The sequence below is a fragment of the Equus quagga genome, chromosome 9 (assembly GCF_021613505.1).
Source record: "Equus quagga isolate Etosha38 chromosome 9, UCLA_HA_Equagga_1.0, whole genome shotgun sequence".
Lineage (NCBI taxonomy): Eukaryota > Metazoa > Chordata > Mammalia > Perissodactyla > Equidae > Equus > Equus quagga.
The window spans coordinates 82,098,343-82,125,567 of record NC_060275.1 but is presented as its reverse complement, the minus strand read 5'-3'; the positions used below and the strand labels follow the sequence as shown (position 1 = coordinate 82,125,567).

The 27,225-nt window shown below is 42.4% G+C and overlaps 1 protein-coding gene and 1 long non-coding RNA gene across 4 annotated transcripts in view; one reads left to right on the top strand and one right to left on the bottom strand.

Moving 5' to 3' along the window:
- LOC124244899 (uncharacterized) overlaps positions 1–8,004 on the bottom strand; it is a 34,057-nt gene extending 26,053 nt beyond the window's left edge. Inside the window, exon 1 of the long non-coding RNA XR_006890138.1 lies at positions 7,872–8,004. This is a non-coding gene — a long non-coding RNA (uncharacterized LOC124244899). The remainder of the gene's footprint in view (positions 1–7,871) is intronic.
- Positions 8,005–13,418: 5,414 nt separating this feature from the next.
- Positions 13,419–18,765, top strand: FST (follistatin). Of its 3 annotated transcripts, none has more exons than XM_046672339.1 (6): positions 13,419–13,717; positions 15,568–15,759; positions 16,189–16,407; positions 16,704–16,928; positions 17,634–17,861; positions 18,587–18,765. In XM_046672339.1, the coding sequence occupies exons 1-6, from the start codon at positions 13,633–13,635 to the stop codon at positions 18,667–18,669; spliced, it is 1,032 nt and encodes a 343-aa protein (XP_046528295.1). In that variant the 5' UTR covers positions 13,419–13,632; the 3' UTR covers positions 18,670–18,765. The 3 variants fall into 3 exon arrangements, with proteins under 3 accessions (XP_046528295.1, XP_046528294.1, XP_046528296.1); XM_046672338.1 differs by having other exon boundaries at positions 17,631–17,861; XM_046672340.1 differs by lacking the exon at positions 18,587–18,765 and adding an exon at positions 18,323–18,578 and having other exon boundaries at positions 17,631–17,861.
- The last annotated feature ends 8,460 nt before the right edge of the window (positions 18,766–27,225 follow it).

Sequence of the window (27,225 nt, the reverse complement as noted above, 5' to 3'; positions counted from 1 at the left end):
GACCCTCTGTTGCACAATCTGCGCTTGTCCCTCATGCAATAGAGATTCAACTCGCAGATACGAGATCCAGACTGCAGATCAGAAGGGAGACTGACTTCTGCCCTTCATTTGGGCCAAAGAATACTTATCTCCTTATTTCCAACTTCTTCTCAAGTTGCAGCTAGACCTGGGGAGATGTAAATATGTAAGTAAAACCCAAGACCATATTCGCAGGTTATCCCTTTCCAAATGCCAGCACTTCTCAGTTGCCTTATCACAGGCTGACTCAACTTATTCATAAGGGGCCAATAGCAAGAAAAGGCAGCTCAGTGTGCCAGGAGGGCTGCAGGAGTTACTGACATATACTGATCTTTTTGTTCTGACACACTGGTGTGTGGGCTTGGGCTTTGGGCAAAGTTTCTCTGTCTCTCTTTCTTGCAGCCCCAGGCTATCCTTAATCCATAGCTCCACTGAAGAAGTCCTTTCTGGAACAGACATAACATAGGAAACTTCAATGATTGTTGTTGGTGTTAAATATTTATTGAACACCCACAACTGGACCAAGCACTCTACTGATGGATAGCTTGCATCTTATTAGAATTTTCCGGGTGGAGGAAACACTATAGCTGAAAGCTAAAAGCTGTTTAGCCACTGTAAGAGCAACGAGAATACACATTCCTCGAATATCTCTAATTGCTTCCCATAACACAATGCAATTTTCTGTTTCTTCCATTAAAAATAGTTATTAACATACTCTGTGAGTATATCTCATGGTACTTTTTGAAACATTCAACTAAGCCCACTAGTAGCTTGAGCGGGAAAAAAAAAGTCATCGTGTTGAAAACGTTTTTAAAGATTTTGTTTTTTCAGAAAATGTGTAACATAATTAGAAATAAGATTCTTTTTCAACCTGCACAGTGTTAGTCCTTGTTTTAGTTGCCTGCCTTTCTCTTCCTCAGAACCCAAGGTTGGAGCCTCTGACGGGTTCCATCTACAGAGACCAAGTCTATTGCCTTTCCTGAGATAGTCCTAACAGGAAAAAGAGGCAAGTAGCAGCCACAACCCTACCATTCTTACAGATCTTGGCAACAGGTCAGTTTCCCCAGACCCAGAAGCCTCCATCCTGTCCCCTATATCTTCATCATTGACAAACAGATCTGGACACTGCTTGAAACTTAATCTTCAGACTTAGAACCCTGAACCCTCTCCACTCCCTACCAGCCTTCCTTCCCAGAGCCAGACCCTGCATGTCAGCAGGAATCCTGAAAAGTGAGAAGTATTTCCAGAGTACCTAGATCTTTTGTTGGTGAGGTTCTGCCTGCCCAGTTGGACTGGAATTGGTGACCCTTTGAATCATTGCTTTTATACATAGAAAAAAATCTGGATGCATATACACTAGCAAAGCATTAATAATCTTTATCTCTGGGTGGTAAGGAAACACATGATTTCAATTTTCTCCTTTTACTGTATTTTCCAAATGTCCTGCAATAAGACATATTACTTTTGTACTCAATTCAAAAAGTTTTTGTGTTTTGCTTAAAGTTACCGAGATATACCATTAGCCTTTCCCTATGTTTCAGCTTCAGTAAATTCTCTCTTCTCTTTTCCAAATCTAGCCTGGTGAAAAAGAACTTTCTCTCCACAAAGGAGACCATAATCTAAAGAACAAACTCTAAGAGAAAATTTTTTTTTTAAGGTTTTAAAATCTTTTGTAACATAAAAGAGCAAGCTTTTGAAATTGTATCCTTAAAACATACAAAAAGGAAGATAAGAGATTTATTAATGATATAAGGAATCAAGATTTTCATGGCACCATGAAAATTATAAAATAAAAATTTAAGTTAAAAATTACAAAATAAAAAATTAAATTAAAATTATGTAATGTTAAAACTGAATTAGAAAATGCAGGGGCCGGCTTGGTGGCATAGCAGTTAAGTTTGTGCATTCTGTGTCAGCAGCCCAAAGTTCACCAGTTCAGATCCCAGGTGTGGACCTATGCACCACTTATCAAGCCATGCTGTGGTAGGCGTCCCACATATAAGATAGAGGAAGATGGGCACAGATATTAGCTCAGGGCCAATCTTCCTCAGCAAAAAGAGGAGGATTGGCAGCAGATGTTAGCTCAGGGCTAATCTTCCTCAAGAAAAAAAAGAAGAAGAAAAGAAAAGAAAACGTAAATTAAAGCCACAAAGTGGGGATAGTAGGACACAAGGACTTATACCCTAGACACAAAACCAAATGACCCTCAGCTTTGGAAGTCTCCCTATCCCCCATCCCCTCCCCAAGTGCTTTAGTTGCAAGACTTGGATCTTTCCGTGTTAATGGGAGGGCTGCCTTCTTGTAATCTCATGGTTTTTCACTCTACCTGGGAAATGTGTTTCCTTCCAAAATGGATTATTTATGTTGTGCTACAGGTTCTGTAACCCACTTTCCTCAATCGATCCACCAGTAACAAAGCTCACCGTTGTGCATTTGAATTTCTTTACTCTGAAATTTACAGATTGCTGTCATTTGTTTCCTCATTGCAAAATCTCTTTATATGACTTTAGCTTCAGTAGAATTTAATACTTTTGACAATCGAAAAGAAAAACAAAAGACTATGAGACACCACTTCACACCTATTTAGATGACTACAATCAAAAAGACAGTTAATAACAAGTGCTGATGAAAATGTGGAGAAATTCAAACACTCACACCTTGCTGATGGATATAAAATTATATGAACAATTTCCAAAATATTGTTTGGAAAACAGTTTGATAGCATCTCAAAAAGTTAAACATAGAGTTATCATATGATCCAGTAATTCCACTCTTAGGTATATATACTCAAGATAGATAAAAACATATGTCACACAAAAACTTGCATGAGTATGTTCATAGTAATGTTATTCATAAGAGCTAAAAAGTGGAAACAACCCAAATGTCCATCAACTGATGAATAGATAAGCAAAATGTGGTATATCCATACAATGACATATTATTTTACTCAACCATAAAAAAAAATTAAGTACCAATACATGCAACAGTATAGACGAACCTTGAAAACATTATGCTAAGTGAAAGAATCCATATACAAAAGCTATATATTATACGATTCTATTTATATAAAATGTCCAGGCTAGGCAAATCCATAGAGACAGTAAATAGATTAGTGGTTCCCATGAGGAAAGGCCGGCCCCGTGGCTGAGTGGTTAAGTTCGCACGCTCCACTTTGACGGCCCAGCGTTTCGCTGGTTCAGATCCTGGGTGCTGACATGGCACCGCTTGTCAGGCCATGCTGAGGCAGCATCCCACATGCCACAACTAGAAGACCCACAACTAAAATATACAACTGTGTACTGGGGGGCTTTGGGGAGAAAAAGGAAAAATAAAATCTTTTAAAAAAAAGGAAATTTTGAATGTCCTAAATTACCAGCGTCATCTTAATGAATAAATCTTTTATGGGTAACAAAAGTCAATCTTCCTTTCTGACCTTGGACACAGCCAGATCTACCTAGGTCAGAAAGGAAGATTTTATTTTTCCTTTTTCTCCCCAAAGCCCCCCAGTACACAGTTGTATATTTTAGTTGTGGGTCTTCTAGTTGTGGCATGTGGGATGCTGCCTCCGCAAGGCCTGACGAGCGGTGCCATGTCAGCACCCAGGATCTGAACCAGCGAAACGCTGGGCCGTCGAAGTGGAGCGTGCGAACTTAACCACTCAGCCACGGGGCCGGCCCCAGGACATTCAAAATTTCTTGAATCCCACAGACTCCTTAAACACAAGTTCCAAACAGAAACCTGCCCCTCCTCCATTACTATCTATCTCAAGAAACGATACCACCACTCACTTATTCATATCAAAAACCCAGGGGTTATCCTTGTCTCCTCCCTTTCCCTCATCCCCCACATCCAATCAATCAACAGAACTTATCAATTCTACCTCTTAATCATCTCTTGAACCTATCCTTCTCTTCAGCCCAATTGTCACCCCCGATATAGTTTTGATACTGGCATGGCATTCCAAAAGTTGGCCTTTCAACTGTGCTAGTGCCTTCCAAATCTATCTCCACAGTTCAAGCAGAGAGAGCATTTCTAAGTGAAAAATGGCTCATGACACCCCCTACGTAGAATATTCCCATGGATTTCCTCTGGAATACCAGTGAACCCAAGGTTTTTACAAGAACTTATATAATCTGCACCATCAGCTTCTCTCATCTCAATTTCCACTCTTTCTCTCAACATATGTGCTTTGATCATTACCAAACTTCTTTTGGTTCCTCATATGATTCCTCTCTTGCCCACTGGGCTTCATGAATAATCTTCCACCATCTCTCCCAAGCACCACCTTCTGCTAGCTAACTCCTCCTCAAACGTAAGGTCTGAGATAAACGTCACTTTATTAGGAAGACCTTCCCTGGCCATCCTCGTCACAATTTATTGTACATACTTATTTAATACCTGCCTTCTCTGTTATCCCAAAAGTTCCAAGAAAGCTGCAACTAGATTTGCCTTGTTTGCTTCTCCATCCCCATCAGAGTCTGGAGAATATAATAAGATGTTTAACAAACATTTGTTGAAATTATGTTGAAAACTATGCCACAGAAAGACTATGGGCTATTTGTGCTAGCATATTTTGTGTGCCTTAACTGAAGATTTTATGAGTATTAGGAAAACATTAGAGGCCAGCCCTGTGGCCAAGTGGTTAAGTTCCCACACTCCGCTTCCATGGCCCAGGGTTTCACCAGTTTGGATCCTGGGCGCAGACATGGCACCACTCGTCAAGCCACATTGAGGCGGCGTCCCACATGCCACAATTAGGAGGACCCACAACTAAAAATACTCAACTATGTGCTGGGGGGATTTGGGGAGGGAAAAAAAAAAAAGAAGATTGGCAACAGTTAGCTCAGGTGCAAATCTTAAGAAAAAAAAAAGAAAAACATTATCTATAAAAGTATTTTAAGGGTCAGCCCCATGGCATGGTGGTTAAGTTTGACATGCTTCGTTTCAGCAGCTCCAGTTCATGGGTTGGGACCCTGGCATGGACTTACACTACTCGTCAGCCATCCTGTGGTGGTGACCCACATATAAAGTGGAGGAAGATTGGCACAGATGTTAGCTCAGGGCTAAACTTACCCAGCAAAAAACCAACAAATAAATAAGTAAAAGTATGTTAAGTTATTTAGAATACAGTAGTAATTACAGAGCTGTTTCTTTTGCTCATTACTCCTTGAAAAGCCTAAAGTACGACCCCTTCCTAAATGCTGGGCTATAAATTTTTCCTAGTTCAGTTTTGTCCTATGTTTTGTAGTGGGATCTAGGAAACAGTGATAATAATACCTATCTGGAAAGGTAGATAATAAAATGGAGATGATACATTTCATGTGCCTGGCAGGAAACAGGTACTCCAATACATGGTAGCTACTATTAAAAAACAAAATAATAGATGGATGCATGTTGGGATGTGTGTGTGTGTGTGTGTGTGTGTGTGTGTGTGTGTGTTTCTTCTGAATTCTCTCAAGACAATTGCTGTAATTATGACACTGATTAATTTTGTAAGATACTCTAATATATGGAGTTATTCCAAGGAGGACACCCTGACTCGGGTCTGAAGGCTTCTTGAAAAGCAAGTAGACTGATTGGTGTGTACTGGCAGAACAACCAGCCCATCTAACAGCTAGAGTTTTCAAATCAGGGGTCTTAATCTGGGGTCTACAGAACCATAGAGGATCCCTGCATGGATTTCAAAATGTTCATGAGCTCCTTAAAAATGAATGCAAAATTTTGTATAGGTGTGTATGTGATTGTTCACTATTCTGGGAAGGTGGCTCATATTTTTCAACAGCTTCTCAGAGGGACTGTGAATAAGAAAAAGTTAGGAATCATTGCCTAAAGGTTTCTTCAGCAAATCTGGTGCTCTGGCAAAAATGAAAATGTTGACAGTGTGATGGCTGTGTCATCTGGCTGGCCAAAGCAATGTTTTCTGCTAAAGCAAAGATTAGAAGTCTTGGGGTCAAAATGATCTCAACTAAATGGTTCTTCTACAGTATGTTTCCATCTGCCCAGCATGTGAGCCATTAACACATTGTTCCTGTTGATGATTTTTATATCCTTCCTGCAAGGAAATCACACTGAGACCAGTTCAGAAGAATCATTTATCTAATATATTGGAAAACCAAATCCATGAGCCTCCTATATATACTAACAATTTTATATTGCTAAAGAGTGACTATTGGAAATTAAGCACACATTGACCAAGACTGCCTCTAAGTCATTCATCTACCAGTCTTCATAATATATATACTGTTATTCTAGTCCAAAGAATAACAAGCTCGCCATGTGTTGAAATAATTTATTTCAACACTTAATGCATCATCTGTCCTGTATTTCCACATGTTGTGTCATCACCATTTGACCTCAACCCATTGTTAAATATTTAATAGTACTGTTGGATAAACAATACAAAGTATCGTTTACTTTTGAATGTAGCATTTACATGAAAAAAAATAAGCCAATACATGCTTCAAAAGGTACAATTTTACGTTATGGTACTAATCTTTCTAGCGGATGGAAACTGAAATATAAGAAGAAAGGAAATTATGGGGAGGATGAATGAATCAGGGAGAGCAACGACAAATGAAAAGATGCCATAACTCTCCAATAAAGAAGAAAGGCAGAAAGTAACTGCCACCCAAATGTTGGCACAAGGGGAACTGCATATTCCCACTTCTCAAAACTTAGGCATGATGATGGATTGTTTTGAGTAGGAATCTATTCACAAGAAAATGAAGAAACTATATTCCACAAAACACTAACAAATTATTTTTAACACTTACTGAGTGTAAATCTTATGGTGACAGAAATTATTCATTTCAAAGAGTGACTGCAGTCTAAGAGAAACACCAAAAAAATATGTGTAAGAGATTTTGATGAGTTAGCACACCCCTCCTGGAAATTGTGCTCAATACATTCTTTTTGACTGACTATAGACAATCAGCCTTAGGAAGTATGAAGACAAGTATAAGCCTGCACCAGGAAATCTTTATAACCCATTGAGTTCCTTTGAGATAAAGAATTGAAAACTGCATTTATTATCCTATTTCAGCATGTTTTTCAATGGCAGGCAAAATACAAAATGGACCTACAAACTATAGTTGAGAAAAATTAAAGAGAACCTAAGTAAATGGTAAGATATACCATTTTCATGGTTTTGAAGACTCAGTATTGTTAAAATTTCAATTCTCTTCAAATTTATCTACCCCATTCATAATCCCATCAAACTTTTTGTGTAGAATTCAAAAAGTAGATTCTAAAATTCATATGGAAATGCAACTATAATATCCAAAGCAACCTTGAAAATAAACAAAGCTGGAGAAATTACAGTACTTTACTTTATTACTTACTATAAAGTCACAGTAATAAAGATAATGTGATACTGGCATAGGATCAAATATAAACCAATGGAACAGATCAGAGAACCCAGAAATAGATCCAAACTTATAAGTCCATCTCATTTTTGACAAAGTGCAAAGGCAAAAAGAATGCAAAATGAATTTGGAATGAATTCCCCTATAAGGAAAGATTACTAAATAAAAAATCTATAGAGGATACAATAGGATGTCTAAAGTCATGTCTAATTGGCTTGTGAAATTTGGACCTATGATAAACATAATATTTCACTTTTTGGGCAAATTAGATATCAGAAATGAGACAAGACTCATGTCAAATAAAAAAATGCAGATGACAACACAGACGATCAAACAGCAATTGTATCAACTATTGATTGCAATACTAAACAGGAAGCACTTAGAAAAGAACTAATTATTAAATGTTCAAACCACTGCTACTCTATGGAAAGCTAGAATGCGGTAACAGAAAACAAAATATACAAGAGTAACTACAGCATACCAACTCACCTTCAGTCGATGAATAATCTAAGAAGGTACCTCTTACTTTGATTGACATATTGTTTCAACGATAAAGTCAGGAAACAGAACAGCAAATAACGATTTGCTCTCCTCACACTTTCCGTGCAGTAGACAGTGTAAATGGAATCAGGGTTAAAAGTGCTAAAGATCACACACTGACACTTTCAGTCATATCCAAATATACTTTTGTTGTCGTTAGTGCCCTGGAGTCGATTCAGACTCCTAGTGACCCTGTGTACAGAAGAGCAGAACCCTGCGCGGTCTTTTTGCGCCATCCTCTCACCTTCCGGCACTACAACAAACAATGCTCCACTGCTATTCATGGGGTTTTCATGGCCATTTTTTTCAGATAGGTGAGTGGCCAGGTCCTTCTTCTTAGTCTGTCTCAGTCTGGAAGCTGCACTGAAACCTGTCCATCATGGGTGATTCTGCTGGTATTTGAAATACCAGTAAAAACCCACAGATGGGTAGTATGGTTCCCTCTGACCCATAAAAGAACCCTGGCCATGGCAGTGAAAGCGCCTGAATCTTAACCACTAGACCACCAGGACTGGCTATCCAAATATATGCATTATTTGCATCGTCAATGTGACCTAAAATACAGTAAACTATTTAGAAGTTTCTATTAATCCAACATAACATTCCTATCCTGAGGCATAATTTGAATTCTTTACTAAGGTTTATTTTAATGATTTAATTATGTTAAACTTGAATATGCTGATATGGCTAGTTTAAGTGACTATGTGCCACATATCTTAGATGACTTCTGGAAATGGAAACCCAAAATATTTCTAAAATTGGAAGGGAAAATAAGGCAGTAAGAATGTTACACAGAAACAAGTAGTATCAAAATGATGACCGACCCTACAAAATGATTGACTGACGCTACATAACATCAAAGCAACAACGAAAAGAGGAAAGTTCAAGTGATCCATTAATTGTTTTCTCAGTACTATATAAAAAACATATATTCTAATGACTTTTTGCTTAATCAACTGATGGTTTGGACATCTTGGATAAACATTGCTTTTATGTACTCACATTTCTTAACTTTTTAGTTCTGCAACAATTCAGCCAATACAGAACTATTACCCCCCACCCACCTCAAATCCTCATTCTAGCCTACGAAATTGCACAACCCCAGACCATGACGCAGTAACTGTTTTTGTACCTGGAAGAACAAAATCTGATTTTAAAATCATTCAGCCTACTTCTCAAGTGCTTAAATTCTGTTGTTTAATCAAGATTGATTATTCACATTTGAAATCTTAATATTCATTTTGAAAACATCTAAGTTCAAAAAAGTTGACATTTAATTTTTAGGCAAAAAGTAAAATCTACTCAGTTCATGACTTTCAAATTTTCCATCCATCACCTCATCCCACCCCCTCCATAATCTCTTGTTAGGGACTGAAATGGAACCAGGTCGGTTCTGGTCTCAAACAACAATTTCATATCATTTCAAACAGCTATCTTGGGAGCTAGGTTGAATTATTTGCTAAACTCTAATATTTTAAATTTATAAACTTCAGAAGGACGACAGCTTTTGAAGCTGACATAAAAACAATCAGAGAACAGCAGTGTTTTTGTGTGCTGCCCAGAAAGTCAGTTACAAAGTGGTCCTATTGTGTTTCTCATAATTTACATTTACTTTTTTGGCAGAGCAGAAAGGGAAAAAACAAGAAGTCAAACTTGGAGGCAGACAACAAAAATGAAAGAAGGCATTTTTATTTTAAAATGTCCCCTTGACATTTAGACATCTACAAACCCAATATTTAACATTTACAGAGATAAAACAGTAAAAGAAATAGTAGCTGTTTTTCTGTGATGTCACTTAACAGGTGTGATACCATTTCATACCACAGAAATTGGATGGATCTCTTGCTGATACCACAGGAGGCCCAGAGGGAACCAGTATTGACCTGTGTCTCATTTCCTCTGATTGGCCAGAAAATAACCCCAGGCCAACAAGAGACGTGATGACTGATCTGTGCCGATTCGGAGCAGACAGTCTCCCAAACAGATCAATACTATCCAAGGTGCAGCTGAAAAACAGGATGAGCTTGTATCGTTAAGCAAACACCAAACTGCTTATTCACAAGGGCAAAAGCAACACAGCACTTGTGTTTTCCACAGTGTGTTTGTCAGTGACCTCAACCCTGACCCACAGGGCCACCCTCTCTAGGGCAAGAAGCAACCCTGTATTGGGTCTGCCTCCGATACTGGAGCATTCCTATGAGTGGTGGCATTTTTTACAATGAGAGCTACTGTGTCTGCTTTGGCCTAGCCTAGACAATTACATGATGCCAAAGCAACTAGTCAATGAAGTTGATTTAGTCAAAAGACCGGTCTGCGTATTTGGCATTATGTAAACAAAAATAAAATAAAACCAGAATTTTTATTTTTTACCCATCATACTGGAATTGGGTAGACACACCTTGGAGTAAACGAATTTAGAAAGTTTTTATGATACCAGTTGTTTCTATATACATAAGTTAAAATATCTGGATAAATCAAATACTTTTGCTCAAACATCCAGATAAATATTTTTTGATTAACCTCCCAAAATTGCCTCTATTCTAATTTTCATTTAGTCACATAGATCCTCCCTCTCCCCAAAAAAAGTCATATTGTGTATATCTGTATGCTCTTTTTATATCAACACATTATATCAGCACATATATCGACATGTTATATGTGCACATGTAAATGAACGAGTTAAATCTAATATGAACATGCAAGTTACAGCACTATGTTCAATGCTATAAAGTTATAAAATATGAGGAAATTATTATCTTTAAAACAATCTTCCCAAGATTATTGAGAAAATAAACTATGGGTTAAAGTGTGACCCTACATTCCTCTAGGCAAGATGACTTCATACACGACCTGGCATGAGTAAAATTTAAATGTTTTGTATGGTCCTAGGGTGGAACACTTAATTACAGTTACATTTTCCAGCTTCCAGAGGCTACAGCAGATTCAGGACCAATAACTGTATTGAAACACCAGGCAAATATAAAATCACATAATTATGTTTGGGTCTTTAAATTTTATAATGGCTATTGGTGCAACTGATCTGAGATCCAACCATCTACCATCTCAGATCTTTTATTTAGAATATTTATTTTCAAACCCTAGATACATGGTTTGATAAACCTAGCTAAAACAGAAGCTTTGTCTCTTGCTGCTATTAAAAGACAAATTTGTACCAAAAAGAAAATCAAGTAACAACAATCAATAGCTTTTCTCTTTCCTTGAACTAAGTTTTCCCTGGGAAAAAAAGACTTGAAGGGGACAAAACAGACTTTCCCTCCAGCCCTGTCTAAGCACTATATCCATCTCCTGAATGAAGAAGAAATAAATTCAACTTTGGAACTCTGCCATTGAGTGGCGGCTCCTGCAAAGGGGACAGTTTGCTATTAATTGTTAATGTCGTCTGCCATTAGAGGGCACTAAACAACTCTACATTAACGCTGCATCGGAGGGAAGAGAGAAAGGAAGACGGGAAAAGAAAGGAGGGAGGGAGAAGGGGGGAGAGTAAGAGCAGAGTCGGGGGAGAGGGAAGGAAAGAGAAAAGAGAAGGGGTGGGCACACGGGAGGGAAAGAGAGAAGACGGAAGACTGAGACAGAGAAAGAATAAATCTGGAAAGATTAAGAAGGATGTGGAGCCCCCAGAGCCGTCTGAAGTGAGCAAAAAGCCAGACTCGGGCCGCCAGCGCCCCTCCCCTCCCGTCCTCAGGACGGTAATTATAAAGCGAAAAGCAGCGGCGAGGTCACCCGTTTTTACCAGCCTGCTGCACCGAATGCGCGCGGTGCAGGTGCGGCGGCCGCGGGCTTTGTGATTCATGCCCACTTTCAAAGGGGGGCTTGGGCCCGTCTGAGAGGCACCCAAACAACTGTCTTCTAATATTAGCACGGCTGTATTTCGGGATCTATTATAGTCTGTCCAGACAGATCCCATTGTAATGGGATCTTTTATTAAAAGATTAGCACTATCTCCTGCAGTTGGTGGAAAAAAATCTGTTATCACTGAGTTATTTGCAGTTGTGGAGGGGGTAGGAGGGGGGTGGTGGAAGATGGAGTGGGAAGGAGAGAGGAGGAGTTGGGGGGGCGGTCTGGCGGGGGTAGGCTGGGGGGGGGGGGGGGCCGAAGAGGGGCGGATTTGAAATCCGTAGGAGAACAAATCCCAGTGACCTGCGAATGTCCAAGAATTTTGTCTGCATACTTCGCTGTCTGTTGTCCTGCGGGCTCCAGAAGCGAAAAGAATAGAAATTAAAAAGGCAGCTTTGGAATAAACAATATAGCATTTTCCGTGAAGTAATCGTTTTATATAAAAGGAAATATCGCCTCCTCAGTTTCATTCAGCGGTGCCAAAAATGTTATAAATGAGAGACCCGCCAACTTTCAGCGAAGAATGCCAGCCACTGTGCTTAATAAACTGAGGCTACAGAAGTTCATTATCGATGTTGCAATCTTTTTTATTCCGCGAAGAGAGAGAGAGAGGAGAGAGAGAGAGGCTGAGAAGGAGACTGGGAGAGACAGACGGAGACACACAGGATAGAAACTGGGGAGTCTCGGGGCGGGGAAGGGGGGCAGACCGCCTACGTCGGCGCCCCCGCTCGGGGCTCCGACTGCAGACGCGGCGAAGTGAAAGGGGAGAAGAGAAAGGGAGAGGGCGAGACTGCGACGGGGGGGGCGCCGGGCCGAGGTGTTAAACATTTTTGTCTGCTTCGGACTCGTCGAGACCCAGGGCCGCGTCTCGGCCCGGCCCAGCCAGGGTGGAAGGGGCTGGGGCCGGGGTTCTCAAGCACAACTTGGGCCGGGGATGGCCGCAAAGTAAGGCGCGCACAGACCCAGACACAAAACCTCGCCGGGGCCCGCGCGCAGCCTGCGGGGGCCTGCAGCGGCAGCGCGCCCCGGCGAAGCGGCGGGGCCGGCGCGCGCCGAGCCCACCGCGAGCTGGAGATCTCGGCAACTGGGGGCTCTCTGGGCGTCTGCAAAGTCTTTCTGGAGCGGAGGAGCCGCGGTGCGGAGACACACGCCCGGGTTCCCCCCCGCTCCGCCTGCCGCCGCCGCCGCCGCCGCCTCCTCCTCCAGTGCCCCCCCGCGCGCGCGCGCGAGCGCGCACACACACACACTCACACACTCACACACACACTCACACACTCACACACACACACACACACACGCCACCCCGGGCGCGCCGGCGCTGCTTGCGAGCGGCGGCGTGCAGGACTTGAAGTGGGTGTTCTTCCCCACTCCCCACCCCCGAAGCGTCGCCCCCATCCCCCGCCCCGGTCGCCTTCCCCCTCCCTCTCGCTGCTACGCAAATAAGAACTCGGCGATTCCCCTCCTGCCGCTTTGATTTCGGGCACCTCCAACAGATAATTGGGAAGGGTTTCTAGAAGGTGGGAAATGTCACCTGATTCACACTGAACTTTTAAAAGCTCCCCACCCCCAAGGAGACGCGCACACCCTCGCTCGCTGCCGCCCTCCCACTGCCCCACACACTGGGAGACCGCCCACCGCAAACCGCGGAGACCCCCGTCTAGATTTAAAGCGCGGCTGCGCCCGGCTTCTGACGTCCATTGAATCGCGCGGGCGGCCGGCGGCGAGCGCGGGGCTGCGCCGGGATCGCTGCGCCCTCAGCCGCTCGCCTCTGCGACGCGCGCCGCTCGCCAGAGCCACCCGCCGCCGCGCCCGCTCCCCGCGCCGCCGCGCTCCTCGCCCCGCGCCTGCCCCCAGGATGGTCCGTCCCAGGCACCAGCCCGGCGGGCTTTGCCTCCTGCTGCTGCTGCTCTGCCAGTTCATGGAGGACCGCAGCGCCCAGGGTAAGCGAGGGGGGATGCGCTGGGAGGCTCGGCTTGGGCAGGGGTTTGTACTTTTCTGTCGTCTCCACTTGGTCTGCTCTGAGCACCGCTGCTCTCGGAAGATGTTGGACCAACTTAGCGACTCTGGGATGGAGAGAAGTGGGAAAGCTGAAGGCAGTGACACTCTAGGACTGGGAGCCGAGTTTTGGAGCGCGGTTATCCTGAAAGGAAAGGGAGTGAGCTGGAGTCTCTCTCATTAGTTAGGATTAGATAGATGCTCCAAGTTCTGGACATAATGAGTTTAGATGTTATCTCCCCTGTTTGGCTCTGAAAAAGGGGACAAGCATCAGTAGCCTGGAGATTTCTGTCGACCCGTTTGCAATCTAACCTCTCTCCCTCCCACATCTTTTGGATACTTTTAAAAATGACTGGGGGGCGGGAGGGATACTGAAATTTCTTTGATGGCTGGGGGACGTGATTTCAGAAACTTTGCCCAAACTTGGAAATGTGGGTGCTGAAAATTTTAGGGGGAAGTAGCTTACTGCTTAGCGGATGTTTCTTCCAACCCCCTTCCCCCAACCCCGAAAAAAAAAACCCACCAAATTATTACTCCAGAGTGTTTTGAGTAGTTTACAGTTTTTTCCCTCTGACTGTTAACTTTCTGTCGAACAGTGAGAAACCCACAACTGATTTAAATTCTGAGGTGGATTCAAAGCAAATTTCTAAACTTTGTTTTTTAAAATTAGATTTATTTCAATTAGTCTTTCTGTAGAATTCTTTTTAAATAATAATAGCAGTTTGCGGTCCAATCATTGTTAAAGTTATATAGATAATTCATGAGAAGTCTTCCTGGCCAAAACCCGAACGTTCAAAAGGGGGAAGGAGGAAAAATTACTTACAAAGATTTCTTGGTAGGTGTGAGATAGGTGTCTGTTACCGTGAAATGGTAGGAAGGGCCCCCCCTCCTTTCTTTTTCCCCTACGCTTTTCTTGAGACAGACATGTAACTTTCCTTGCTTTAGCGTTAACATTTTAATTGTGTTGTAAACCGTGCCCCTGGGCACTGCCCCTCGCCGTCTGCACCGCACCACTCTGAGTTGCCCGCCTTGGGTGCCGGGGACGTGGGCGCCGGGGAAAGCAGCCCTTGGAGATTTCGAAAGATCGCGGTGGCCGCGGGCGTCCTCTGGGTCTGGCGGATTGCAAAACGGGCCCGTCGGGCGGGCTGCGCCTCGAGGTCGAGGCCGCGCGGGGCAGTTCCGGGCAGGGCCCGGTTGCTTTTTTGCTTTCATTTTTCACAAGTGCCTTTTGCCTGATCTGTTCCTCTGTGTGTGTGTGTGTGTGTCTGTCTCTGTCTGTCTCGCGCTCTCTTTTTCTCTTTCTCTTTCTCTCTCAAGTTCTCCTACTTTCTTAACCCCTGTCACAAATAATTCCCGTACCGCCTACATGAAACCAACATGTAAAAACATCCGTCGCATCCTGTTTTTGTCAGGTTCTTTAATCTGCTGTTCGAGTCGCTGCAGGTTATGAAATGGGACGAATAAAAGTAAACAGTCTAGTAAAAGTCAATGCAAGCTGCACGTGTTGTGTCTGGGTCACTGGTAACTGACATTGATATGGCTGGGGCGCTCTGCCTTCTAGCTCTCGCCCTCCCTCCCCCTCGCCCACCTCCCACCTCTTCAGTCTGGGCTTTTTCGCCCTCTCCTTCCCCACCCCTTCACCCCTTGGATTTATTTTCTGCTTTTCTCTCCCGTCTGTCTCTTCTCCACCCTCACTCCCTCCCCATCCCCCCGGTCTCCGAACCTTGCACGCGGATACCTCCCTCCCCCTGCCCCGCGCTTACTCACCCACCTCCCTACCCCTGTCCCCTCGCAGCTGGGAATTGCTGGCTCCGCCAAGCGAAGAACGGCCGCTGCCAGGTCCTGTACAAGACAGAACTGAGCAAGGAGGAGTGCTGCAGCACCGGCCGCCTGAGCACCTCGTGGACCGAGGAGGACGTCAATGATAACACGCTCTTCAAGTGGATGATTTTCAACGGGGGCGCCCCCAACTGCATCCCCTGTAAAGGTAGGACTCTTCCTCCCCAGTTTGCAGGCCCTCAGTAGAGGGCGTCGTACTCTCAGCTTCCCCATTGCCCAGCTGGGGTTTGGGACTAGGAGAGCTTTGTTCGTGGGTTCCCCCTGTCTTCCCACAGCCCTGGTAAGCCATCCGGGTTGAATCTTGCCTGCTACACGCTACAGGCAAAACGAGGTCGGCATAGGTTCCAGGACTTCTTAGCCAAGTCTGATGGTGAAGCCAGCCCACCTGCGCTCTTTGAGAGAGATTTGGGTATGGGGCGCAGCCCGCTGTACCCCTCCTCAAAGCTCTAGGAGAGAGCCTGGGCCCCTCCGGCACCAACTCATGGCTGCATGTTTGCGCAAAGCGCCCGCAGACCTCCTGGCTGACCTGCTTACTGCCTGGCCGTGGTTTTAATCCGTGTCTCTTTCCAACTCGTAGAAACGTGCGACAACGTGGACTGTGGACCCGGGAAAAAATGCCGAATGAACAAGAAGAATAAGCCCCGCTGCGTCTGTGCCCCAGATTGTTCCAATATCACCTGGAAAGGCCCAGTCTGTGGGCTGGACGGGAAAACCTACCGCAACGAATGTGCGCTCCTCAAGGCCAGATGTAAAGAGCAGCCAGAACTGGAGGTCCAGTACCAGGGCAAATGTAAAAGTATGTCCTCCCCGACCGCCTCCTCCTGCTTTCTGCCTTAGGTAGCCCCGCTGGAAGACCCCCTAGGGGATAATGATACCAAGTAAAGGAAGCTTTTTCTAACTGCTAAAGACTCCTTAAGAACACTGAACGCACCAACCTAGAGGCAGAGATTTTTCTCTTGAAAACTACAGGGCTCCCCATGTGCTTTCTGAAAGCTGGATGCTTCCGTTTTATGATTTCCTTCATAATATCAAATGCTTAGTCCTTAAGGACCAGAAGGTGCCTATTAATGTGTGTATCCCTCTTTGTTTCAGAGACCTGCCGGGATGTTAACTGTCCAGGCAGCTCCACGTGCGTGGTGGACCAGACAAATAATGCCTACTGTGTGACATGTAACCGGATTTGCCCAGAGCCCACCTCCTCTGAACAGTATCTCTGTGGGAATGATGGAGTGACCTACTCCAGTGCCTGTCACCTGAGAAAGGCTACCTGCCTGCTGGGCAGATCGATTGGATTAGCCTATGAGGGAAAGTGTATCAGTAGGTATTCTGGATTGAGGAAAGAAAACAGAAAACAGGATCGAAAAGGCTAGTTCTAGTATTAAAACTGTGAGGTTAACCAATAAATAAGCCCAAAACCTCCCCAAAGGCATGGTTTCACCAAAGGGAGAAATACTCTCTAGTTTGGGTAAACTGTCGTGACCGCAGCATTCCTCAAGGAAACCATTGTCTTCCGGAAGCTTTGGCATATATATTGAAATGCCAGCAAGAAACAGGAAGCAATTTTCTGTCTTAGAAACTTAGAACTCACTCAATTTTACACATTTTTTTAAGTGCCAGACTTGCTGGAAGCAAGAAATAATTACTTAACAGTTCCTAAAATCTGTTATCAGATTCTGATAACTGATGGAATTCTTTCTTTTTTAAAAGATCTCTCTTGTGGGAAATAATCAAACACATATGTAACTCAAGGATACTGTGAAATCCTGTTCCAAAAAAATACTATTTTCATGCCCTAATATGGTATGTAGGAAACTGGGGGTTTATGTGCGTGTGTGTATGTGTTTGTGTGTGTGTGTTTGAGTTTCAGTTTTATTATCAAGCATTTTTGTGTAATATCTCTATTATGCCCACTATTGAGTAATAACATATAAGTTATATGTTTATATTTATTGATAGGGGACTAGAGAAAGGGGGAAAAGGGGAAATTGATTTACTCATCACAGGTGTATTATATCCTAGAAGCAAAGTCCTGTGAAGATATCCAGTGCACTGGTGGAAAAAAATGTTTATGGGATTTCAAGGTTGGCAGAGGCCGGTGTTCCCTCTGTGATGAGCTGTGCCCTGACAGTAAGTCTGAGGAGCCTGTCTGTGCCAGTGACAATGCCACTTACGCCAGCGAGTGTGCCATGAAGGAAGCTGCCTGCTCCTCAGGTGTGCTGCTGGAAGTAAAGCATTCCGGATCTTGCAACTGTAAGTTTGATTTTTAACCTTGCTGCAATTTGAGGGCTTTCCCAGGCAAGCCCTAGGGAATGGAGATGTAAAGAGCACAAAAACCTCCCCATGTAAGCTCCTTTCGGTTTTAAGTTAGGTAGCCACTCAATTTCACCAGCAGTTCAGTGATCCCCAGGAAAATTCCATGGAATGTTTCCTGCCTTTTAGGATTTGTCCAGTGGTCATCAACGGGGTTGCCTCTACAAACCTGTTTCCAGTCATTTGTCCCTAATTCTTTGGCTTTAGTAGCGTGCTTTGCTGTTTGCTTTATTAACACTTGACTCTAAACTAACTGCTTCAAAAGTTTTTTTTTACTTTTTCAAAGACAGCTGTATCGTATCACACACGGGCTGCTGCTTTCGCAGTTGCCTCTACTAACTGAATTAAGGACCCAAAGCAGTTATACCTAGAACACAAGAGCGCTTTTTATCTAATTTCAGGAATCTGCCCGTAAAACCTGAGCCATTGATTCTTCAGAACTTTCTGCAGTTTTTGACTTCATAGATTATGTTTTTTTAAAAAAATTTTTTTAAACTTATCGCATAACAGCAGATGCCCAAAAAAGAGCATCTCACTGCAAGTCACATAAAAATGCAACGCTGTAATATGGCTGTATCAGAGGGCTTTGAAAACATACACTGAGCTGCTTCTGCGCTGTTGTGGTCCATATTTAAACAACAGCTCCCCTGTATTCCCCCATCTAGCCATTTCGGAAGACACCGAGGAAGAGGAGGAAGATGAAGACCAGGACTACAGCTTTCCTATATCTTCCATTCTAGAGTGGTAAACCCTCCGCCCATGTTCAGTGTTGATATAGCCTTTGGGCAGAAAAAAAAAAAACAGGAAAGAAAAGAAAAAATATATTGTCCATACTGTAAATAAGTGTATGCTTATTTATTTGGGGGGAAAAGTATACATAAAGGACCTTTGTCCTCAAGCTGTCTCCCAGGCCACCTTGTTACTCATTGGACCCGGAGAGGCGGTCATTGTGAGGTCTACTGGATGAGGCCCATAGTTGAGAATTGTAGACATTTATTTATACTGTGTCATGTTTTATAATTTATACATAAAATGTCTGGTTGACTGTACACCTTGTTTTTGAAGAAATTTATTCGTGAAAGGAAGAGCAGTTGTTATTTATTGTGAGGTCTCTTGCTTGTAAAGTAAAAGCTTTTTTTTTCCTTGTAAACCATTTAAGTCCATTCCTTACTATTGACTCACTCATCTGTCTCCCTTCATTTCACTGTTGTTAGACTCTTTTCCGCTTTAACAGACTTGCATGTCAGTTTCTGTCATGTTTATTTATTGGATTCTCTGCTGCCTGTTGTGTACATACATGATCCCTCGGGTTTTGTTTACAAGGAATCTTGACTGACCAAAAGGCATTATAACTCTGACTTAAATAGAAGGTACAGAGAATACATCTTGGGGGAAACTCCTATTTCAGTTCTCATGTCGTGACAAAGACTTTTGTGAGAGAGGGGGTGATAGCGATGTTAGAATTCTAGTAACGTACCTTCAAGATGTTACAGATCCAAAGAGATTGAGTGATATGGGTGTCGGGAGACTGAAGGGAGCAGAATGCTACACTTTCAGCCTTTCATTAGGTGTTTCCTTTAAGCTAGTCTGCTGTACCTTTTAAATCAGTTCTTTTTCAACCAGTGTGTCACTAAAAGTTATATCAAAGCTTTATCAGTTCAGGTTTCTTGCTTTTCATAATACTTTTTTCTGATGCAATTTTATATTTTCAAACATGGCAAGTTAAATATAAATTCATTTAAATATATAGTTTTGTACTTTTCTACCATGTAAATGTGCAATGTATATAAAAGTTATAATGTGTATTTGTAAATAAATGATGAGTGAAAAAATAAAAAAATTTTAAAAAGCCAATGGTCTCAATTGCTGATGATGTAAAAGAAATCGTTTGGGCTTTTGAGTAAAAATGAATGTGATACATTTGCTGAGAAATAGAGTTATCAGTGAAATTGGTGGCCAGGACAGTAGAAGCTCCAAAGCAAGGTAAATTACAGATTACCTCAGTGGAGTTCGAAAGATAAAGGATCTGAGGTCCAGCGACCCCTTTGTAGGAGTAACAGCATACCATGGGGGTCACTAACCATGGGAAGAAATGGACTGTAGATGAGGGCTCCTCCCTGCAATGTACCAAACCTGAAGTTTCCTCTTTAAAAACACCATCTTCTTAGGGGCCAGCCTGGTGGCACAGGAGTTAAGTTCACACACTCCGCTTCAGTAGCCTGGGGTTTGCTGGTTCGGATCCCGGGTGCGGACATGGCACCGCTTGGCACAGCATGCTGTGGTTAGGTGTCCCACGTATAAAGTAGAGAAAGATGGGCACGGATGTTAGCTCAGGGCCAGTCTTCCTCAGCAAAAAGAGGAGGATTGGCAGCAGTTAGCTCAGGGCTAATCTTCCTCAAAAAAAAAAATCATTTTATATGACCAAAAGACTCCAGAAAATAATTCCAATGACTTCACCAAGGCTACTTAAAGAATCAAAATTGGCAATGAAAGAATTCCTGATATCTAAACTATATCCAAACTGAGAAAGAACCTTTTCTTTTCTGTAATCATCTTAAAATTGAGAGTGATTAGTAGCTTTTTTAAAACACTTCAAACACCCAAAATTCCCATTCTCCTCACTGCTTGCTATCTATTATTTGGATGAGTAATTTAACCTCTCTGTGCCTCAGCCTCCCTCTGTGTAATAAGGATGATGAAAGTGTCTCCCTCATAACAATGTTGTGAGGAATAAAAGGGATAAAATGTATAAAGTGCTTTGATCAGTGCTTGGCATATAAAAAACAGTCAGTAAATGTGTCCTCTAGGATTATAATAATTGTTACTAATTAAAGAAAAAAAAAGGTGGAATAGTGGCTCATCAAGCAAACTTTACCTTGAAAATGCAGTGAATGAGGAACGGCACCAATCAAGACCAGAAGCACAAGGGTAAACATTTCTTTAATGGAAGTAAATATAATTTTAAAGTATTTTAGCCGTGTTAATATTTAACAAGACTTCCTGAAGTTCTACGTGCCAGGGCAAAAGTGCCCAGTTCAGAATAATAGGTTTAGATATACTATTTCCCACGAAAGTTAGAAAAAATTCACTTACCCATCAACATTTCCAAAACCACAAAATGTGCCTTTTGTCCTTTTATTCACACACCTAACACAATCCCTAGTAGTAAACTAAATTAAATCATCTTCTTTAATTTTAATATGCTTTCCTACATGAAGACTAGAGATTCCTAAAGAAAGTGATAAACTACTTCCAAACTATTAAAATTCCTAACATAAATTATGCAATTACCAGATATAAAAAGATGGTGTATTATTTAATTAATAAACAAGTTTATTAAAGAACATTTTTCAATACTTGGGTCCTAAGAAAGACACATTTCTGTTCTTCCCATTCCACTTTCCATTCAGATCAGCACACAGTCATTCTTCAGCCAAAAGTTGTCATGTAAATAGACTCCAGGCATGCCTGCCCTGCCTATTCAGCAGACCTGCCCAGACATGTCCGAATCCCAGCTTCTATTTAGCTGGAATCCCCCCATGAGTACTGGATGGTCCCTAGGGTTTGCCATCCTTGGACCTCAGATATCTTGGCTGGTACCATCAAGATTCCTGTGGCTGAGCCCTTCAGACACTTAAAAACATATTCTCTGGATTACACCAAATGAAGTCTTGGCAGAGCTGTAATTTGTCATTTTTCTATTTTAAGAATATGGCCCAGGAACCAACTGGTACTATTGGGAGCCAGATATTCTCCCACCAAAGGTCTGTGGCTAAAGAATGAGCATGAGCTTTTTTCAAGAATTAGGGGCCTGCAGGCAGTTAGAGGCGAAGTCGCCATGCTAGTGAGGAAGAAGAGGCTCTACACCTATTCTAGTTGCAAGAAGACATCTTGATAGATCTCTCTCTTTTCCGGCACTAAAAAAACTGCTGAGATGATTTTATGATCATGATGCATCCCCTAAGCGGGGGTGGCAGTGAAAGACCAAGGCAAAGGCCAGTCTCTACAGTTTCCTGAGATTGCTGTGGCCTTATGGCCCAAAGACAACAGGTAACAGAGGGGTTGGATTACTCGAAAGGGCAGCAATACCTGGAACCCCTAAGGTAGAGTCTACTGTAGGATCAGTGCCCCAGGAAAAGTTATCGAAACGGACTTAGGACAATTTATTCACTGGGTTTGTAGAACCAGGACCCAGTCAATAAAATTTCAAATATAAACAGGACTACTCAAGGTGTAGTACCTGGGTCAGCAGCATCAGTATTACCCGGGAACTTGTCAGAAATACAAGATCTCTAGCACTACCCCAGAACCACTGAGCCAAATTCACTGAGGTTTGGGTCCAAGAATCTATGTTTTAACAAGCTCTCCAGGTGATTCTTATGTATGCTAATGTCTGAAAACTACTGGTCTAGAATCATTTCAAGCTTTGAGTGAGCCCTAGCTACCCGATGTTCTAAAGGCTGCCAGAATACCCATTCGTGGATCTCTGGTTGAGCACCATTTTCAGCCCTGTTCCCTGAGCCTGGCGTGGCCAGGATTTCCACACATAATTTGGCTTTATGCTGCAGGAGCGCATCTGCTGGTGGTAAAGGCACTTGGCCATAGACATCATAAGGTGTATTTTTTCTAACAGAATATTCTTATCTTCCACTATCTTAAGGGAGATTTTCTCGATAAGACTTAAGCTGAGCTGGCTAGAAGTTGTGGACTTGCCTCCACCATCCCTTCCAGTCACACATATTGACTGGTAAGTTTATCAAACAAGGGAACTGAATTTTGAATGAAGAGTAGTGACGTTCCAACACTGGTCCTCCCTTAAGTTGATATTTGGTTTACGTCTCATCCCTGGCACTGCCTGAAGCTTCTTCCAGGAGTTCTGCATCATCTTCTTAGAGTAGTGCTTCAGCTTCATCCACAGATTAGGAAGTTGAAACTGCCACTCATCTAACCCACGTCTCCTAAGAACAGGGAGATCTGAGCAACCAGATGCAGTAGACAAGCAGGCTTGAAACAATTGTAAGTGACATCATCCAAGGGATGCATCCAGACGCAACAACGTCCCAAGGTCTGTAGCCACAACCAAGAAAGGGCTTCTCTCTCCATTTTCTGCCATTCTACCATTCCTGGCCTCATACCATTTCCTACCTCCATCACCTCAATGATTCTCTCACCAGAACCTTGGTTTTGTGAATTTCTGTTCATTTCCCCACACCCTCTGGTGAAAACTCTAACTGTGGATCAATGAAATTCACCTTCTCCACACCTATACCTATGCTGCTGAGCAAGGATGAAATCTTCAATAAGTACCAATCGGTGTCCCTTCACAAGTATGGGATCTAGTCTCAACTGAGTTCTTTAACATCCTGAACAATGTTTGATATACATCTGCCTTTCCTTTTGCCCTCTCTGGCATTTCCAAACCTTGACCACTCTCCTCAAGCAGCATATGCACCCCCTCTCCCCTTACTTTCAGTGAACTTTATCTCATCTACTTAACTAGAAAATTGCTGCCATCGGGAAATTCCCTCAGCTTCCTCCACTGCCAGCATTAACCATAAGTTTGTCCAATTCCATACGATTTCTAATTCCCTTCCCTCCAAACTCAGAAAAATCTCATTTTCATATCTGAGTTTTCCAACACACTCCCTCCCATCTCCTCCAGAAATTCACTGTATTAGTTGCTTTCCCTCCATCATTTTAAATTTCTCCCTCTATAGTGGTTTTATTAACCTGAGCCTACAAATATGCTTCATAAAAAATTTTGTTAAAGGTTATAGAAAATTGAAATACTATAAATAGTAAAGATTGACTAACTCAAAGATACACACACATATGCTTCAGTCTTGACGAGACCTTTAAAAAAAGCCTTCTTGTGTCTCTCTCTAGACACAAGCAGTAATTTCCACTCTTGTCTCCACTGCCTCACGATCCCTCATTCCTCAACCCATTGCAATGTGGTCTTTTCTTCTATTATTCATCTGAAGAGGTTTGACAAAGGTTATCAATGACTTCCAAGCTCCCAATACAACGGACACAATGGACATTATTCTGTCCTTATCTAATGGGACCTCTCTTTGATGTGTTAATACTGTTAACCAGACTCTACTCTTGTCAATTCCCCTGGCTTTTGTGTTCCCACCCCCTCCTATCTCACCCTTCTTTTGGGGCTTCTTTATGACTTGCGTTCTTCTCACCAGTAAAGCAAGGATCAAAAACCGGCAACCCCTGGGCTGTGTCTGACTTAAATTTGATCACAGAAACTTGCAAAATAACTTTGAATTAGTTGACAATATTTAAAATTTAGGAAATTCCACCAAAAAATGAGCTGGATTTCCACTTTCTCTTGAAAAAACTGAAAACTGGATGTCACTGAGCCTGTGACACCACATCAGCAAAATCACCAGGAACAGAGCAGACTGCAGCAGCCCTCTCATCCAGATAGGGAAAGCTGTCTGTAGTTCACAGCCTTTCCCGTAGCTCCCATTGTCCTTCACCTGGCTTGTTTCACTCATCTACATTATCTGACTGCCCTTTGCAGGCCACGAGTTCCATCCTCCACTCCCCTGCTTTTCAATCTACACAGTGCTTCATGTATTCCACAGTATCCAATATCATCATGGTTTTCACTGAGGTCCGTATGCTAGTGACCGCAGAGCTCTATGACCAGCCCCGACATTTTGTTGAGCTTCAAATCATACTTCTTCTATGATCAGGAACCAGCACATCTACAATAGACCCACAACTGCGCCTGCCAAAAGGATGCCCCTCACTTTGTTTGTTTCTTCACGTAGATTCCTTCCAAATCAAAATCTTACAGGAGGGGCCAGCCTGGTGGTGTGGTGGCTAAGTTCACGTGCTCTGCTTCAGTGGCCCAGGGTTCACCTGTTCGGAGTCTGGGAGTGGACCCACATGCTGCTCATCAAGCCATGCTGTGGCGGTGTCCCCCCTAGAAGAACTAGAAGGATTTGCAACTAAGATATACAACTATGTACTGGGGTTTTGGGGAGAAAAAAAAAGAAGATTGGCATCAGATGTTAGCTCAGGGCTAATCTTCCTCACCAAAAAGATTTCAAACTTCTAAAAAAAAAAATTAAAAACCAGGTTTCTGTCCTCAGTGAAGTATTTGCTCAGTCTTTAAAAAAAAAAAATCTTATAGGAGGACATCTGAGTAGAGAAGCTATGTCCCTAGCAAGGGAAGCCAGGAAATGCAGGGTTATTTACGTTCTAAGGTGGGAGGGTGAAATTCAGCATTGAGAAGTATAAGAATATAGAGAGGGTGTCCAAAAGACCTTGGCAGCCACAATGACAGGCAGATCCTACCAGGTAATCTAAGCAAAACATAGGCGCAAAGTGGTTAAAAGTAGAACTGCAAGTGGCTATAGCCAGAGGGAGAGTATAGAATTCATCAACATCAGCAGGATTTCAGAGTACTTCCTCAGAAGCGCTCAACAATCCAGTACCAGTCAAATGCTCCATCCAATAAGATGGCAGCCTCCAAACACTCTTCATTGTCCCAGGACAATTCAGAGGAACATGGGCAGGGCACAGAACTAGAGAACAGCAACATCAGGCAAACAGAGAAGCAATTCCCCAAATATTGAATGAACGGCAGTCAGCATTTGGCAGAATGTTTGGCAAGTGAAAGCTTCCTGGACTCCAGCCTCCAGTGGACCAATGAAGGAGCCAGCACGTCCAAACATGGCACTGAGGAGCCTGAACTCAATCTCAAGCAAAGCCGGGTGGAAAATTGAGAATTCTCCGACATTAGCAAAGACACTTACATGGGAAAGTCAGATCCCCAGTGCTAATGACATGGGAAGAGATCTAGGTGACAAAAGAAAAAGGACCAGATCAAGATAGACATTTCCCTTCACCGATGTCCAGGGGCAGAGGGAACGAATAGAGACTAATGTAATATTTTGAGAGTTGTTTTGTTTGATTGTTTATCTGTTTAAAATTCTCCTGAAGTGCTTTACATTTTATGGGCCAAAAGTACACCTCAACAAAAATGCACAATTGTCATTTATTTGTATTTTATGACAGAAGTCTGGGAATCAACTGTAACTTTTTCAAAATCTTATAGTACTAATTAATGCAAAGCTTCAATAGTCTAATAGGAGGAAAATATAAACAAATTTATATCAATATATAGTGTAGGTTTTTTTTCTTCTCCCCAAAGCACCCCAGCACATAGCTGTATATCCCAGTTGTAGATCCCTCTTGTTCTGCTATGTGGGACACCGCCTCAGCAGGGATTGATGAGAGGTGCTAGTCTGTGCCCAGGCTCTGAAACCGTGAAACCCACGGCCACCGAAGAGGAGCGTGCAAACTTAACCACTTGGCCACATGGTCAGCCCCTATATCAACATATAATGAATCAATATAAAATTCAGAATTTGTCAGAGAAATATTGCACCTTTAAAAATCTGCCGAGATGTCCAGAATAAACAAATCTACAGAGACAGAATGATTAGTGTTTGCCAGGGGCTGGGCAAATGGGAGAGAAATGGGAGGGTGACTAATAACAGGTACGGGATTTCTTTTTGAGAGAATGAACGTGTTCTAAAATTGATTGTGGTAATGGTTGCATGACTCTGTAAATATATAAACACCACTGAATTGTACACTTTATTTTATTTTATTTTATTTTTGGGAAGACTAGTCCTGAGCTAACATCCTCTACCAATCTTCCTCTTTTTGCTGAGGAAGATTGGCCCTGAGCTAACATCTATGCCCCCATCTTTCTCTGCTTTATATGTGGGACGCCTGCCACAGCATGGCTTAATAAGTGGTGGGTAGGTCTGTGCCAGGGATCCAAACCAATGAACCCTGGGCCGCCAAAGCAGAGTACACAAACTTCACTGCTGCACCACCAGGCTGGCACCTGAGTTATATACTTTAAATGAACGAACTGTATGGTATGTGAATTTTATCTCAATAAAGCTGATGTTATTTTTTAATTATCTAGATAATTTAAGTGGAAGAATTTTAAATTTTCATTTAATTTAAAATTTTTTTGTTTTATAATAATCAATTTATAAAAGACACACACACTATTACACTTTTAACACAATCTAGTTGTGTACCCATATTTACTCTAGATTTCTATACCCTTAAATATCAGCTTTGATGGTGGGAAATATAACCCAAGCATCGAAATTATAGTTCCAGAAAATTGAGTCATTTTAGCTTCATTAGGAAAAAAAGGAGTCCTTTCATGGATTAAAAATATGCCATACTTTTATCCCAGTTTTATTACTGTAGTAACTGCATTATTACCACAGAGATGACAGGAAAAAAGAAG